General features: G+C 41.0%; 1 protein-coding gene across 4 annotated transcripts; it reads left to right on the top strand.

The window, feature by feature from the left end:
- Nucleotides 1–453: 453 nt before the first annotated feature.
- On the top strand, nucleotides 454–16122 carry cul4b (cullin 4B). Of its 4 annotated transcripts, XM_039012038.1 has the most exons (21): nucleotides 454–508; nucleotides 899–1315; nucleotides 1655–1770; nucleotides 2315–2418; nucleotides 3098–3167; nucleotides 3302–3375; nucleotides 3498–3660; nucleotides 4089–4178; nucleotides 4678–4760; nucleotides 4989–5056; nucleotides 5248–5366; nucleotides 5770–5962; nucleotides 6248–6352; nucleotides 6472–6582; nucleotides 6914–6999; nucleotides 7192–7290; nucleotides 7957–8070; nucleotides 9621–9726; nucleotides 11489–11661; nucleotides 12339–12491; nucleotides 14868–16122. In XM_039012038.1, the coding sequence occupies exons 1-21, from the start codon at nucleotides 490–492 to the stop codon at nucleotides 14961–14963; spliced, it is 2559 nt and encodes an 852-aa protein (XP_038867966.1). In that variant the 5' UTR covers nucleotides 454–489; the 3' UTR covers nucleotides 14964–16122. The 4 variants fall into 4 exon arrangements, with proteins under 4 accessions (XP_038867966.1, XP_038867968.1, XP_038867969.1 ...); XM_039012040.1 differs by lacking the exon at nucleotides 4089–4178; XM_039012041.1 differs by lacking the exon at nucleotides 7192–7290.
- Nucleotides 16123–16584: the final 462 nt, after the last annotated feature.

Here is a 16584-nt window from a genome sequence, read left to right as displayed (position 1 = left end):
TGGTCTATCTTGATTTAGTTAATAAAAATCTTTAATTCATCTTTTGTTAAATTCGTTAGATTTTTTCGTAGCGGGTTAGGAGAATGAACGTAACAGGTTAGGGGAAATAGTTAGGGTTAGCTAAAATGCTAAACATGTCAACTTCTGTCGTTAATTTGACAAAAGCTGAATCCCTTCTAGCTATGACCCCCGAACCGAAGGTCCAGAATATTTACGATGTGTCCTTCCGTTCCCTTTTTTTTCTATCCTTTCAATACGTTGAAAATATATCCTAAACTTTAGACAGTGAAACATACTTGGGTGCATTAAAACACATTATTAGACCATGACATAAATAAATCGGTGTTTTGAGAGATTCACACGGTGATGAATTTACACCGTCTCTGGCGCCATCTCGCGGCAAATGACAGTGAGCAGCTAAAGAACGCTTGCTAACTAGCATAGGCACTTTTGCAGCAGGAACGTTGGGTAAAGTACTTCCGGTAGGTCATGGAATCGCATGTAGAAGGTACGTTTTGATACTGAACTTTTCAGTTGTTATTTTATTTCCATTTACCACATTACATATTTCGCCTAGAAATAACATACTTTATTTGTTGCCGATAAAACTAAGTACAGCTCCACAACGTGGATATTCGAGAGAGGCCAAGACAAGAGGAAGCAGTAATCAACCATCTTTATTCTGCTACCACCAACCATAACAAGAAAAGAGAGGATCTTAGTGTGGCTGTAGTTTGCAATTTATAGTATGTTTCATAGCTACTTGTTAAAGACCGGGTTCATATTTTGGAATATAGCAAGATAAAGCTTGGAAACACGACTCGTTCACCCACGGCACACCTGGAGGTTTATGATTAGTAGACTGGCTATATTATATATTTTTTCATGTTTCCAACAGGTTTACCTTCCCCTAATCCCCCACCGCCAACCCAAGAGGGTAGACCAACAGCTTCAGATGTAAATAACGACAGCAGTAGTATCACGAATTCGAAGAAGAGGAAAATAAACCGTTCTGAGAGGGAAGACATTGATTCAATATCGTCATCCCCTAAAACCCACAGTTCCTCTTCGTCCTCCACTTCGCAACAAATCCAGAAGAAGTTGAGGTTCGGAGATTCAGTAGATTTCATAGGACTGGATGTGAAAATGGCTGAGGAGTCGTCATCTGCATCGTGTTCTAACAACACGAAAACAGTTTTTTTGGCTGGGGTTGTTGGGCATCATGCAAACGGACTGACGAAAACTGCAGGCTCCACTACCTTCTCCAACAGCAAACCTGGAGCTGCAAAGAAACTAGTAATCAAGAACTTTAAAGGTAGTATATTCAAAACATTCAAGTGGTGCATGCAGTATTCACATTAGTCCCTTCTAGTGAAAGTTTCCACTAAAATGGTGCTAATTACTTTGCCTAAAATTATATCTGCTTTAGTCTGGCTAATCTAGCTATGCAAGTTTAAAGTGAATGTGAGTCTGTAAAATCCACAATGATACACTATTTAAATGCCTGACATGATGCAGCTCATTTGTGTGAATATTGTTATAGTTAGATATGTTGTCTTAAACTAATTATGTTTTAAATTAACTGTAGTACAGTTGAAAGGACACAACAGAAAATGACCATTCTCACACGGTTTCCCGCAAATTTTCTAAACAGAAAAACCCAAATTGCCAGAGAACTACACACACGAGACCTGGCAAAAACTAAAGGAGGCGGTCGAGGCCATTCAAAACAGCACTTCAATCAAGTACAATCTTGAGGAACTCTACCAGGTACCAGACAATTCTGCACCTGCCTCATTTCCCTTCAGAACAGCCCTGGGTCATGTTCGTTAGGCACCAAACAGAAGAAAACAGACTGAAACAGGGTGGTGCAACCTGGAATGTCCAAAAATAATTGCCTGTTTTCGTTTTCCGTTGCTAAACGTTTTGTGCTTTGTGCCCTGATGAATACGACCCTGTGGTTGTGGTTATTATTATGATTGGCCACAGATGGGAAGTCTTCATCCTCCCCTGTGAGTTTCATGACCTTGGCTTCTTATTCAAGCCCTGTGATTTAGCAGTTGGTAAGCTAAACACAGTCCGAACAAACAATCTCTTTTTTTTTTCACCATGTCTTTAGGCCAGTATCTTGTGAAAGAGCTTGACAATAATTCACGTGATATGTCTGCACTATTTAATAGCTGTGTTTGGTTATGGGATGTTTAGATTATATGACGTGAGTGTAGTCTTCTGTAGGATATGACATGCATAGATAATCCGTGTTTTAGCCCTAAAATGCAATAAACTTGATAGTGCTTATCTTTTTGTTGTTTAGGCTGTCGAGAACCTCTGCTCCCATAAGATATCTGCCAGGCTCTACAAACAGCTGCGGGTGGTTTGTGAAGACCACATCAAGGCACAAATCGATCAATTCAGAGAATATCCTTTTCTGTGTGCAAACAGGTGGTACTACAAAGATAACATGTTTAATACAGTTCAATATATGTTTAGACATTGTTCAGTCCTTGATCACTCAATGTAGGCTGTTATGATAAGTAATTATTTTATATTTGAACTACAGGAACTCAAATCATGTCATTATAAAGTTTGATATTGAATGCATGTTTATTTTTTGTAGTTTTACATTTTTTATACATTTATTTTGGTTGGTATTTTCTCCCCAATTTCGATCTTGTCTCTTCGCTGCAACTCCCCAACGGGCTCAGGAGTCGAGGGTCAAGTCATGCGCCCTCCGAAACATGACCCTCCAAACTGTGCTTCTTAACACCTGTCTGCTTAACCCGGAAGCCAGCTGCACCAATGTGTTGGAGGAAACGCTGTTCAACTGACGACCGAAGTCAGCCTTTCTTTTACCTTTATTTAACTAGGCAAGTCAGTTAAGAACAAATTCATATTTACAATGACGGCCTACACCGGCCAAACCCGGACGACAGTGGGCCAATTGTGCGCCGCCCTATGGGACTCCTGATCACGGCCGGTTGTGACACAGCCTGGGATCGAACCCGGCTCTGTAGAGACGCCTGCGCCACTCAGGAGGCCCTTGAATGCATGTCTTTTAAATCATATGTACCTGCTACATCCTTGACTCTGTGCTCACGGATGTACTGGACAGTACCCTCTTCCTGAAGAAAATAGACAACTGTTGGCAAGATCACTGTAGACAAATGGTATGGCTTTATGACTCTCTTCGACAGGATATAATTTTATAGGTGTTATTCAATGAATTTACAATGAATATAATTGAGAGTATACATGATTTCTTTACTTAAAATACTTATTTTTTGTAAAATATTTTTTACAGATCATGATTAGAGGTATATTTTTGTTCTTGGATCGCACCTATGTTTTACAAAACTCAATGCTCCCATCAATCTGGTGAGTTGCTCTTCCTCAAATAAACATTCTGTGTAGTAAACATTGATAATGTAATCTCTAGCCATATTATGTAAATAGTCATTGGTTATGGTTATTATTTATATCACCCCTGTTCTCTTCAGGGACATGGGCCTAGAGTTGTTTAGGTTTTACATAATTAGCGACCTGAAGGTCCAGAGCAAGACCATCTACGGCATCCTGCTGCTCATCGAGAGGGAGCGCAGCGGCGAGACCATCGACCGCAGCCTGCTCCGGAGCCTACTGAGCATGCTCTCTGACCTGCAGGTATGGCTCTGCCTCTTCACACAGGGCATGGGGAAAGTCTACTCAGTGGATATCTTGTTCTATTGGCCCGGTCCAGAATCACCCCTTAGCCCCTACCCACTAAGCACTTGTGTAGATCTGAAAGGATTGGAATGGTGGTTTATCCCGGACCATGCAATTGGTTCTTTGGCTCCAATTCATTGTACTACTCCACATTCAATACTCCCATACAGTAATACAAACACTGCTGTGTCTATGCATTTGTTCTTGATTGACTTGCCTAGTTAAATAAAGTGAAATAAATACAAGTCTGACATAGCAAAGGGGTGTTTGTCAGTTGTTATTTGCAATCAGCAGCACCTGCATCTGGATTCGAGTTGATGTGATCTCAGCTCCGCCACTTGAGAAATGGCTTTAATGACACCCAATGTTCTCCCCTGTCCTGTCAGATTTATCAGGACTCCTTTGAGCAGCGCTTTCTGGAGGAGACTAATCGGCTGTATGCTGCTGAGGGACAGAGACTGATGCAGGAGAGAGAGGTGATTTATCCCTCCAGGAAGCGCAACACCGCTAACTGTCTGAGTCTGACTGGAGGCAGCATTTTGATAGTCTGGTCCCATATCTGTTTGTACTGTATAGCCAAAAATGACAATGATCATAGGAGTTGGTAAGATCTGTTATTGCTCTCTTGCCAACTTCTTCACATTACTATTATATTACTGCACTGTTGGTGCTAGAAACAGGCATTTCACTCCACCTGCGATAACTTCTACAAATCGAAACTTTGATTTGATTTTACTCAAATGTAATGTTTGGCTATACAGCACAAATCGATCTGGGACCAGGTCTGTTTGCCATTTGAGTCTTGAGTCAACTTAGTTACTATAGTTGCTGCTGGTAAAAAAAGATTTGAACTACTTTGTTATTTTGGATTGATATGATATGTGAGGTGATTTTACATATACTAGATGGTTGTTTCACCCTGTAAGGATAGGCTGCTGTTTGGCTTCGTATCACAAATGACTAATGTCTCTTCAGGTCCCAGAGTATCTCCATCACGTCAACAAACGCTTAGAGGAGGAAGCGGACAGAGTCATCACGTATCTAGACCAGAGCACACAGTGAGTATTTTTTTTACTTGATTGGATCACTTTTAGAATACAAGGGGTTAGTCTTCCAAAAGCCCATGAGTATTGTGGTCCTCTGTTTTAAGTTCTACATTTGACGCAATGAATGTTTGATTTGCTGCCTTCTTGGCACCGGTCTCAACAGGATCTACCGGTGTACATATAAAGGATGAAAAGAGAGCGATTGACTCCTCATTTTCTCCCTCTTTTTATTTTCTTCAGAAAACCTCTCATTGCCACTGTGGAGAAGCAACTACTGGGTGAACATCTCACTTCAACTCTGCAGAAAGGTATATATCAGAAACTACCGACTTGACACACTGGGACATTTATTTGCTTTACAATCATGACAGTTTAACAGTGTAAAAATAGCAATGTTATTGTCGTCACATGAGGACATCAAATATATATTTTTAAAAATCAAAGATGGACTGTTATTGTTTAGTACCATGAACAATAATTGCTATTTTTCCATCTCCAGGCTTGAATCACCTGCTAGATGAGAACAGAATCCAGGACTTGTGTCTTCTCTATCAGCTTTTCAGTCGCGTGAGAGGGGGCGTGCTAGTCCTCCTACAGCATTGGATCGAGTACATCAAGGTATGCTTGAAAAGATCAATGGTCTTTAGGTCAGCAATTCCACCCCCGAATCAGTAATTTCCTCTTACTAATTAACATTTTGGAGGTGTGGGGACACTTCCTTCCAAGTACAAAACAGTAGAAAAATTGGATCATTAATTTGTACAGTATATTGGGGCAGCGGTCTAAGGCACTGCAACTCAGTGCTTGAGGCGTCACTACAAACACCCTAGTTCGATTCCAGGCTGTATCACAACCCGCCACGATTGGGAGTCCCATAGGGCAGCTCACAATTGGCCCAGCATCGTCCGGGTTTGGCCGGTGTAGGCAGTCATTGTATATAAGAATTTGTTCTTAACTGACTTGCCTAGTTTAAAAAAAAAAAAAAAAAGTGACCCTTGACACCTCTACGAACCTCTCACAGGCCTTTGGAAGTACGATCGTCATTAACCCTGAGAAGGACAAGACCATGGTACAGGAGCTCCTGGACTTCAAGGACAAGGTGGACCACATCATCGACATCTGCTTCATAAAGAACGAGAAGTTTGTCAATGCCATGAAGGAGGCTTTTGAGACCTTCATCAACAAGAGACCAAACAAACCTGCTGAGCTCATAGGTTGGTATTGCATGATGATCATCTTATGAATGTAATCTTGGTTCCATGAAGGAAGGAAACTAGATCTAGTGCTATCGCTATGGGAGAAATTATGACACGACTATGTAAAATGACAGAAAGAGAGCTCCCCTTTTTCATCATGTCTTCATTCATAATGTTTGTGTGTATTATGCTCCTGTCAGTTTAAAGCTACCTTATAAAGCTATTAAGCAATACTTATTTTCCAGATTTTCATAAGTGAACTACAAAAAATGTAAATAAAACACAAATGGTTATATTTTGTAGCAAAACACGTGGATTCAAAGCTTAGGGCGGGTAACAAGGAGGCGACGGACGAGGAGCTGGAGAAGATGTTGGACAAGATCATGATCATCTTCCGATTCATTTATGGTAATGTAGTCCCATATATTCAGCCAACCATCTAATTAACTCTCTCCTCTTTGACAGGTCTCTTAGAAGTCAGTCTTTGTACTTGAACTTTTATATTTCCCTTTTGGATTCTTGAATAGGCAAAGATGTTTTTGAGGCCTTCTACAAGAAAGATCTGGCCAAGAGGTTGCTGGTGGGAAAGAGTGCCTCCGTGGATGCCGAGAAGTCCATGCTGTCGAAACTGAAACATGGTCAGTGTGTTCCCCATCAGACCTGGGTTCAAATAGTATACATTTTCTATCAAAATGGCTGTGCTTGATTGACTGATGCAATGGAATAGTCCCATAATTGCAACACCAACCCTACCCGTCTGACACTCGAGGCAGGCTCAATCAAACGCTCGAAATAATATAAATATTTCTAATAGTATTGAGCCAAGGTCTGCCCCATACAATCATCCACCACTGTCTACATCAGAACACACCACTGCCATTAGCTACTACTATAAACTATACAAATACAACTGAATGAGACCAGATACTGAATGAGACCAGTAACTCGTAATCTTGGTCCTTTCTTTAGAATGTGGAGCAGCATTCACCAGCAAGCTGGAAGGCATGTTCAAGGACATGGAGCTTTCCAAGGACATCATGGTGCAGTTCAAACAGGTCCGTACACATGCTTCTGGAATAGGAAAGACCATCGGTAGTGATATCTCAGTTGTAGGGCAACAATATCAAATACATTACGCAGTCAGCTATAGATATGTAAGGGGGGAAAAGCTTGTAGTTGTAGACATCAAAATAACTTGAAATATTAGCCTATGTATTTTTTTTCTACCTTTTCTCTATTACATGCAGTGTCAAAACATCCCTGGTAACATTGAGCTGACGGTGAACATCCTCACCATGGGATACTGGCCCACCTACATCCCAATGGAGGTCCATCTGCCCGCAGAGGTTACAAATATCGAACCTTTCAGGCTCTTTCGTTTTATGACCTGATATGTAATACATTTGGTTGGTATCCCAAGTGGCACCCTGTTCCCTTTATAGTGCTGTACTTTTGACCAGGGCCCATAGGACTCAAAAGTAGTACACTATATTAGGAATTGGTTTATTATAAAAATCAAAAATGTTGATGCAAAAAAAAATCAAATCATTGAAATTCCAAAGTCGTAGAATATTAGGTTTCTATATTGTGGAAAATCACTACCTATTGACATGGAAAATTGTACACTGTTTCTTTAAGAACATACATTTTGTGAGCGATGACATCTGGAGAAAGCTATCCCTTTTCTCTTTCTTTCTGTGCCCCCAAATGTTTGGATATATTGGTGAAGTTAACAAGTTGTTAACTAGCTAGCTAATGAGGCAACATGACTGAATGAGGTGTAAACAAATGCCCCCCCCGAGTGGTTTTGGAAAGGCCCGTAAAATGAGGCCTGTCAATCCACGATAGGAAGAAAAAACAAATCTGTGCTCGCTTTTTTTCCCTCTAGGGCACTCAGAAACAACGGTACAGCAAAGCCTAATCATCACCTCAATTATTATCTAGGTCATACATTTTTTTTATAGACCTGTCCTCAATGTTTATTGTTTAACACTTCTGCCCCTCTTGTCCAGATGGTGCGACTGCAGGAGATTTTCAAGACATTTTACCTGGGCAAGCACAGCGGCAGGAAGCTACAGTGGCAGTCGACGTTAGGCCATTGTGTTTTAAAAGCTGAATTTAAAGAGGTAGCTACCCATCTTTTGAATGATGTTTCACTCATTTACACTGAACAAAAATATAAATCCAACATACAACAATTTCAAAGATTTTACTGAGTTACAGTTCATATAAGGAAACGTGACTGTGAATACAAATATGCATCTGTTGGTCACAGATACCTTAAGAAAAAGGTAGGGGCGTGGATCAGAAAACCAGTCAGTATCTTGTGTGACCACCATTTGCCTCATGAAGTGCAACACATCTCCCTCATGAAGTGCAACATCTCTTCCGCATAGAGTTGATCAGGCTGGTTGTGGCCTATGGAATATTGTCCCACTCCTTTTCAATGGCTGTGCGAAGTTGCTGGATATTGGCGGGAACTGGAACACGCTGTCGTACATGTTGATCCAGAGCATCCCAAACATGCTCAATAGGTGACATGTCTGGTGAGTATGCAGGTCATAGAAGAACTGGGACATTTTCAGCCTCCAGGAATTGTGTACAGATCCTTGCGACATGGGGCCGTGCATTATATTGCTGAAACATGAAGTGGTGTCAGTGGATGAATGGCACAACAATGGGCCTCAGGATCTCGTCATGGTTCTCTGTGCATTCAAATTGCCATCGATAAAATGTAATTGTGTTCGTTGTCCGTAGCTTATGCCTGCCCATACCATAACCCCACGGCCGCCATGGTTCACAACGTTCAGCAACCACTCGCCAACCTAACGCCATACATGTTATCCGCCATCTGCCTAGTACTGTAGAAAACGGGATTCATCTGTGAATAGCACACTTCTCCAGCGTGCCACTGGCCATCGAAGGTGAGCATTTGCCTACTGAAGTCCGTTATGATGCCAAACTACGGCCAGGTCAAGACCCTGGTGAGGACTACGAGCTGAGCTTCCCTGAGACTGTTTCTGACTGTTTGTGTAGAAATTCTTTGGTTGTGCAAACCCACGGTTTCATCAGCTGTCCAGGTAGCTGGTCTCAGACAATCCCACAGGTGAACAAGCTGGATGTGGAGGTCCTGGGCAGGCGTGGTTACACGTGGTCTGCGTTGAGAACAGTTGGACGTACTGCCAAATTCTCTAAAACGACATCGGAGGCAGCTTATGGTAGAGAAAAGAACATTAGGTTATCTGCAAACAGCTCTGGTGGACATTCCTGCAGTCAGCATGCCAATTGCTTGCTCCCTCATCTCACATCTGTTGCATTGTGTTGTGTGATACAACTGCACATTTTAGTGACCTTTTATTGCCCTCAGCACAAGGTGCACCTATGTAATGACCATGCTGTTTATTCAGCTTCTTGATATGCCACACCTGTCAGCTGGATGGATAATCTTGGCAAAGGAGAAATGCTCACTAACAGATGTAAACAAATTTGCACAAGATGTTAGCGAAATAAGGTTTTTGTGCGTATGGAACATTTTATTTCAGCTCATGAAACATGGGACCAACACTCTACATGTTACATTGTTTTTGTTCAGTGTAGTATGTTTAGGCAGAATTTTTTTCCACATTAAAAAGCAACAACTTTTGTATCCCTGTCTTGTTTGTTGTTTCCGAAATAGGGCAAAAAAGAGCTTCAAGTGTCCCTGTTTCAGACGCTAGTGCTGCTCATGTTCAACGAAGGAGAGGAACTCACCTTGGAGGAGATCAAGCTAGCTACAGGAATAGGTTTGTATGATCACAATGTAGCACATTCTGCTGAATTTCTCAGTCATCACGCAAATCATAATGGATCAAATATAGCAGTCATCTTGAAGATGATCAATTTATTTTCAGAGATTTTGCTTAAACAATAGAAATTATCAATATCATCTTTTGTTTTGATGTGAGAACCACAATCTTTTGCCAAGTCCTTTTGGATTGAGTTTGTGTTGACCTAAAGTGGGATGTGCGTGCATATGTACAGTGCCAATAGGAAGTATTCACACCCCTTGACTTTAAAAAATACATTTTTGTTACAGCCTGAATTTAAAATTGATTAAATTTAGATTCTGTCACTGGCCTACACACAATACCCCATAATGTCAAAATTGAAATATATTTTTTGAAATTCTTACAAATTAATTAAAAATGAAAAGCTGAAATGTCTAGAGTCAAGAAGTATTCAACCCCTTTGTTATGGCATGCCTAAATATGTTCAAGAGTAAAAATGTGCTTAACAAGTCACATAAGTTGCATGGTCTGACTGTGTGAAATAATAGTGTTTAACATAATTTTTGAATGACAACCTGATCTCTGTACCCCACACTTACAATTATCTGTAAGATCACTCAGTCGAGTAATGAATTTCAAACACAGATTCAACCACAAATACAATGGAGGTTTTCCAATGCCTCACAAAGGGTACCTAAAAATGTATTTTAAAAAAGCAGACATTTTAATTCTCTTTTTGAGTATGGTGAAGTTATGCATTACACTTTGGAGGGTGTATCAATACACCCGGTCACTACAAAGATACAGGCGTCTTTCCTAACTCAGTTGCCAGAGAAGAAGGAAACCGCTCAGAGATTTCACCATGAGGCCAATGGGGACTTTAAAACATTTGGAGTTTAATGCCTGTCATAGTAGAAAAACTGATGATGGATGAACAACATTGTAGTTATTCCACAAACTAACCTAAAAGACACAGTGAAAAGAAGGAAGCCTGTACAGAATACAAATATCACAAAACATGCATCCTGTTTGTAACAAGGCACGAAAGTAATACTGCTAACAAAAAATTGGAAAAGCAAATAACATTTTGTCCTGAATACAGTCTTATGTTTGGTGCAAATCCAATACAACACATTACTGAATATCACTCTTCATATTTTCAAACATAGTGGTGGCTGCATCATGTTATGGTTATGCTTGTAATCGTTAAGGGCTGGGGCGGGGGGGTTTTTTGTTGATAAAAATGAAATGGATTGGAGCTAAGCACAGGCAAAATCCTAGAGGAAAACCTGGTTGTCTGCTTTCCACTAGACATTGGGAGATGAATTTACCTTTCAGCAGAACAATAACCTAAAACACAAGACCAAATCTACACTGGAGTTGCTTACCAAGAAGAAAGTAAGTGTTCCTGAGCGCGCCAAGTTAGACTTTTGACTTAAATCTACTTGAAAATCTATGGCAAGACCTGAAGATGGTCAACAACCAATTTGACAGAGCTTGAAAAATTGTGCAATTATTGCACAATCCAGAAAGACTAACAGCTGTAATCGCTGCCAAAGGTGCTTATACAAAGTATTGACTCAGAAGAGTGAATACTTATGTAAATGAGAGATTTCTGTATTTCAAGTAAATATGCTAAAATATCTAAACACGTTTTCACATTATCATTATATGGTATTGTAATCCATTTTGAATTTGGGCTGAAGCACAACAAAATGTAGAATAAGTCAAGGGTATGAATACTTTCTGAAGGCACTGTGTGTGTGTGTATGTGCAGAGGACGGCGAGCTGCGACGGACCCTGCAGTCGTTGGCGTGTGGCAAGGCACGGGTCATCCACAAAGTCCCCAAGAGCAAAGACGTGGAGGACGGAGACAAGTTCTCCTGCAACGATGACTTCAAACACAAACTCTTCAGGATCAAGATCAACCAGATCCAGATGAAAGAAACGGTAAATTCTCTCACTCACAGCAGGGTTGTGTTCGTTAGGATAATTGTTTTTTTAAAGGTTTTTATTGGACTGCAGTTTTATTTTTATTTAATTTTTTTGGACAGATCCAGGTAGCCCCTACCTGTTCCAGTTTTGGTGCATTTCAAATAGGAATATGAGTTCTAGTCTAGTTGTAGCACTGATGGTACAGAGCTAGCCAATGCCCTCTAGAGGCAGGTGTTCAAATACCAAGTCTGTCACTCTCCACTATATGTTCCCACTTCATCAGTCTCCTCCAATAGTTAGGTTTCCATTAAATTGGCAACAGGTTTTCATGCGAATATTCAAATATCCACATAGATAAAATGTTCCCACCAGAGATGTGTTACCATCAAATTGAGTCGTTGTGGATAAGTCTGTGCGTGATGACGTAGTGCACATAAAAATGACTTTGGCCGTCAGTCAAACTGTGTTTCCTCCACATTGGTGTGGCTGACTTCCGTGATAAGATGTAGGGTGGCCATGTGGGTTATGTTTCCGGGGGCCATGTCGTGACCTTTTTTATCCAACATTTTACTCGCATAAGAAGGTGGATGGAAACCTGGTTACTGGTTTATTTTTATCGTCTATAAAGCAGAAAAAAACTAGGGAGAAGTGAATATTAGCCACTTATTCATTTGGTGAATTGTCCTTGGTAGGTGGAAGAGCAAGCCAGCACCACGGAACGAGTCTACCAGGACCGGCAGTATCAGATCGACGCCGCCATCGTCCGGATCATGAAGATGAGGAAGACTCTGAGCCATAATCTCTTGGTGTCGGAAGTGTACAACCAACTCAAGTTCCCCGTCAAGGTGAGTAAACGGGGAACAAACATGTTTGAAACACATGACCTTGTGTGCAAGCAGATAACTATTCACTCGGGTGAGGTTCCCAAACGCTTTGTTGCTAATGTGGTATTTTATTTATCTTGATGACCCAAACTGACTGTCCAACAGAGTGCATTCGGAAAAGTATTCTGACCCCTTGACTTTTTCAACATTTTGTTACGTTACAGCCTTATTCTAAAATTGATTAAATAAAAACAATTAATCAATCTACACACAATACCCCATAATGACAAAGTGGAAAACCTTTTATTTTTTGCAAATGTATAATAAATGACATCTTATTTACATAAGTATTCAGACCCTTTGCTATGAGACTCAAAATTGAGCTCTGGTGCATCCTGTTTCCATTGATCAGCCTTGAGATGTTTCTACAACTTGATTGGAGTCCACCTGTGATTAATTCAATTGATTGGACATGATTTGGAAAGGCACACACCTGTCTCTATAATGTCCCACAGTTGGCAGTGCATGTCAGAGCAAAAACCAAGCCACGAGGTCGAAGGAATTGTCCATAGAGCTCCGAGACAGGATTGTGTCGAGGCACATATCTGGGTAAGGGTAGCAAAAAAATTCTGCAGCATTGAAGGTCCCCAAGAATGCGGTGGCCTCCATCATTCTTAAATGGAAGAAGATTGGAACCACCAAGACTCTTCCTAGAGCTGACTGCCCGGCCAAACTAAGCAATCGGAGGAGAAGGGCCTTTGTCAGGGTGGTGACCAAGAACCCAATGGTCACTCTGACAGAGCTCCAGAGCCTTCCAGAAGGACAACCATTTCTGCAGAACTCCACCCATCAAGCCTTTATGGTAGAATGGCCAGATGGAAGCCACTCCTCAGTAAAAGGCACGTGACAGCCTGCTTGGAGTTTGCCAAAAGGCACTTAAAGGACTCCATGACCATGAGAAACAAGATTATCTGGTCTGATGAAACCAAGATTGAACACTCTGGCCTGAATACCAAGCGTCACGTCAGGAGGAAACCTGGCACCACCCCTACGGTGCAGCATGGTGGTGGCAGCATCATACTGTGGGGATATTTTTCAGCGGCAGGGACTGGGAGACTAGTCAGGATTGAGGGAAAGATGAACGGAGCAAAGTACAGAGATCCTTGATGAAAACCTGCTCAGGACCTCGGACTGGAGCACAGGTTCACCTTCCAACAGGATAATGACCCTAAGCACACAGTCAAGACAATGCAGGAGTGGCTTCGGGACAAGTCTCTGAATTTCGTTGATTGGCCCAGCCAGAGCTGTGCAGCGACACTCCCTATCCTACCTGACAGAGCGAGAGGGTATGCAGAGAAGAATGGGAGAACTCCCCAAATACAGGTGTGCCAAGCTTGTAGTGTCATACCCAAGAAGACTCAAGGCTATAATCACTGCCAAAGGTGCTTCAGCGAAGTACTGAGTAAAGTGTTATGTAATTGTTTGGAGGATATATTGGCACGGGTGTTTCGTCTCGGGACGCAAACCGTGCCAATATATCCTCCAAACACCGGCTTCGATGGCATTATCACTTTTATAAAATGGGTTACCAATATATTGAAATAATGATTGACATATTTTCATTAATGATATTTTGATGAATTTATTCATACAGTTTCATCCTTCCACGACATATAGTCCCAATGCAAATCTAGGGTTGCTACTCAAGCCAGCAGTTTGTTCATTGTATCGGTTAGGTTGCCATAGTCGTGAAGCCTTGAGTTCTATATCTGTGGATGCGACCCAGTTGTTCGTTGTAAATGTTCCGTTGCCAGTTCTTATCCCTTGCTTGCTAGCTAATATTGTCACGTCAAACAGTGCAGCCAGAATAATAGCATAGTGGCTGCTTTTGTGTTTGACCAGTTTTCTATTGAAATTTATTTGTCATAAATCATGCTAATTCATGATTTCGACTGGCTGAGAAAAGCTACCTGCCTGTCTGTCTCGTTCCTACTCCCGACCTGTTCATTACTATGGAACAGCTGGAGATCAAATTTCAATATTGAAACAATGTTGCAAATATCGGAGAGACAGCCAGGTTTATACAAATCTCTGCTGTTGAAAACCAAAACAAATGGGAGATATTGTCTAGATGCTTCTTAGTGGAGATCAAGTTTATAAATTACCTAGCTGGGCTGATGAGACAGTGGATTGCTCAATAGGCATTTCAAGGTCATAGACTTAGCCGGCGGTAACTTGTGGAATAGACATCAGCTGGAACACTATTTTAACCAGTCAGCATCCAGGATTAGACCCATCCGTTGTATTAAGATGCATGTAAACTGCACAAGCACTTCATAGTGGACTGTTATTGAGGTTTCATGTTTTTCTGTTTGCTAACACTCATCTTCTCAACAGCCTGCTGACCTAAAGAAGAGAATAGAGTCTCTCATTGACAGAGATTACATGGAGCGCGACAAGGAGAACCCCAACCAATACAACTATGTGGCTTAAAGAGGGAGGGATGAAGAAGAGGGGGGATGGTGGTCCAGTCAGGCTGAAGTCTTCTCTGAGCACTCGGGCCCTTGGATGTCAGTGTTAACCTCTTCAAACCAGCGACCGACAACTGAATGGATAGTGCTCTGCGGGACTTAGTCAGGGGCCTGTTTTCCTGTGGACTGCATGCCCATTAAAACAAGAATATGGTCCATTCTTTTCTCAGTGCCGCTCAGTGGGAATTGGACTTAGCTACCTTGGACAAGAAGAAAAACAGACAAACCAATGTTCAGTTTTCTTTTTCTTTTTACAGAGGGGGGGGGGTAGTATTTCTTTTCAAACGTAGATCTTTCTCCATCAGTGTTCTGCGCCTTGTTTTTAAGTCACTACTTTTGACTTTTAATTCACTCTGTACTATCCCATGCACAAATGTTCAAATGCATATCATTGCTCTTACCATACTACACTTGGAAGAGAGCGAAACAATAAAACTGAAGCTTGTCTCAATAATGCATGTGAGACCCATGAATAAACATTCACAGTAGGGTTTTATTTTTCTGTGGTGGATTTCAGTGTCAGATGTGGGCACCTGCAGCCAAGTCATACTATTCTCCATAGCTATTAGTCTCAAACTACTCCTGTTCATCAACAGCAATCAATGAGACGATTAAGTAGCTAGGCCGATATTATGAGGAATTGACAGTACGTGCCAAAAATTGAGCACTTTTCTTATAGGGGTTGTAAATGCTGCTAACCAAACACTAACTTTTACATGTTATATGCATTTAGTTTTCCATTTCACTTTTGCCCTGATTGTTTCAATGTTTGCTTTTTGTATATACAAGACTTTACAAATGCATTGACATTTTAAGCGCAAACAAACTTTGACAGTCACCTCGCCTTTAGGTCTTTTTCTTAACTCCTAGAGATGGTCTACTACTAAAAGCACAGCGACATCAGTCACTGTTACCCCTCATGTTTCCAAGTATAATATCTCAATTTACAAGCATTATATTCTTTGTAAGTCCTCTCTGTAAGGCTTATGGCAGGCCTTGCGTTTGGGCATTAATGGAGTTGTTTGAAATCGCAACAGATAAAAATACTTTGTTTATTGAGAAATCATGCTTGACTGGACTTTGCCATGTGTCTGAATAAATTGTTTTCTTGCTTCATATTAAAGTAATTGTCAGTGTTTCTGTGTTTCCCCCCCCCCCCCCCCCCCATCTTAATTTTCCTAGACATTCTTGCAGTTTCTCTCAATGCAAGGCAAAGTTGACATCCTAATAAATTATGAGAGGATGAAATGTCTTGATGAATCAATTATGATTTCTCATCGGGACAGATTTGTCTAGTTTAAATTCAATAGATTAATATCAGCATTTTAACACTCCTATTATCAGAGGTACAACAAATGTTTCCCCCCTTTATTTCACTAACCTCAAAGGCTTATTTATATATTCCCCAAGAGTGAGAGAGAGTTTTGCATGCAATATATAATATTGGGTTACCAGCTGGAAATATTTTTTACAAAAAGTAATCCATATCGTCACACAATGTAATGTTAAATGTGTTTTCCTCAAGGAGGAAAGAGTAGGGATTGTTTGGGTGATGTGTGTCACAAAATAAGCTGGAACATGAT

Source organism: Salvelinus namaycush, chromosome 17 (genome assembly GCF_016432855.1).
Source record: "Salvelinus namaycush isolate Seneca chromosome 17, SaNama_1.0, whole genome shotgun sequence".
Classification (NCBI taxonomy): Eukaryota; Metazoa; Chordata; class Actinopteri; order Salmoniformes; family Salmonidae; genus Salvelinus; species Salvelinus namaycush.
This window is presented reverse-complemented; position numbering and strand designations above follow the sequence as displayed.

Excerpts from the sequence above, each read along its gene's own strand:
- cul4b (XM_039012038.1), top strand. Across the intron at positions 5,057-5,247 it reads CACTTCAACTCTGCAGAAAG|GCTTGAATCACCTGCTAGAT; the intron begins GTATATATCAGA and ends TTCCATCTCCAG. Across the intron at positions 5,963-6,247 it reads CAAACCTGCTGAGCTCATAG|CAAAACACGTGGATTCAAAG; the intron begins GTTGGTATTGCA and ends TATATTTTGTAG.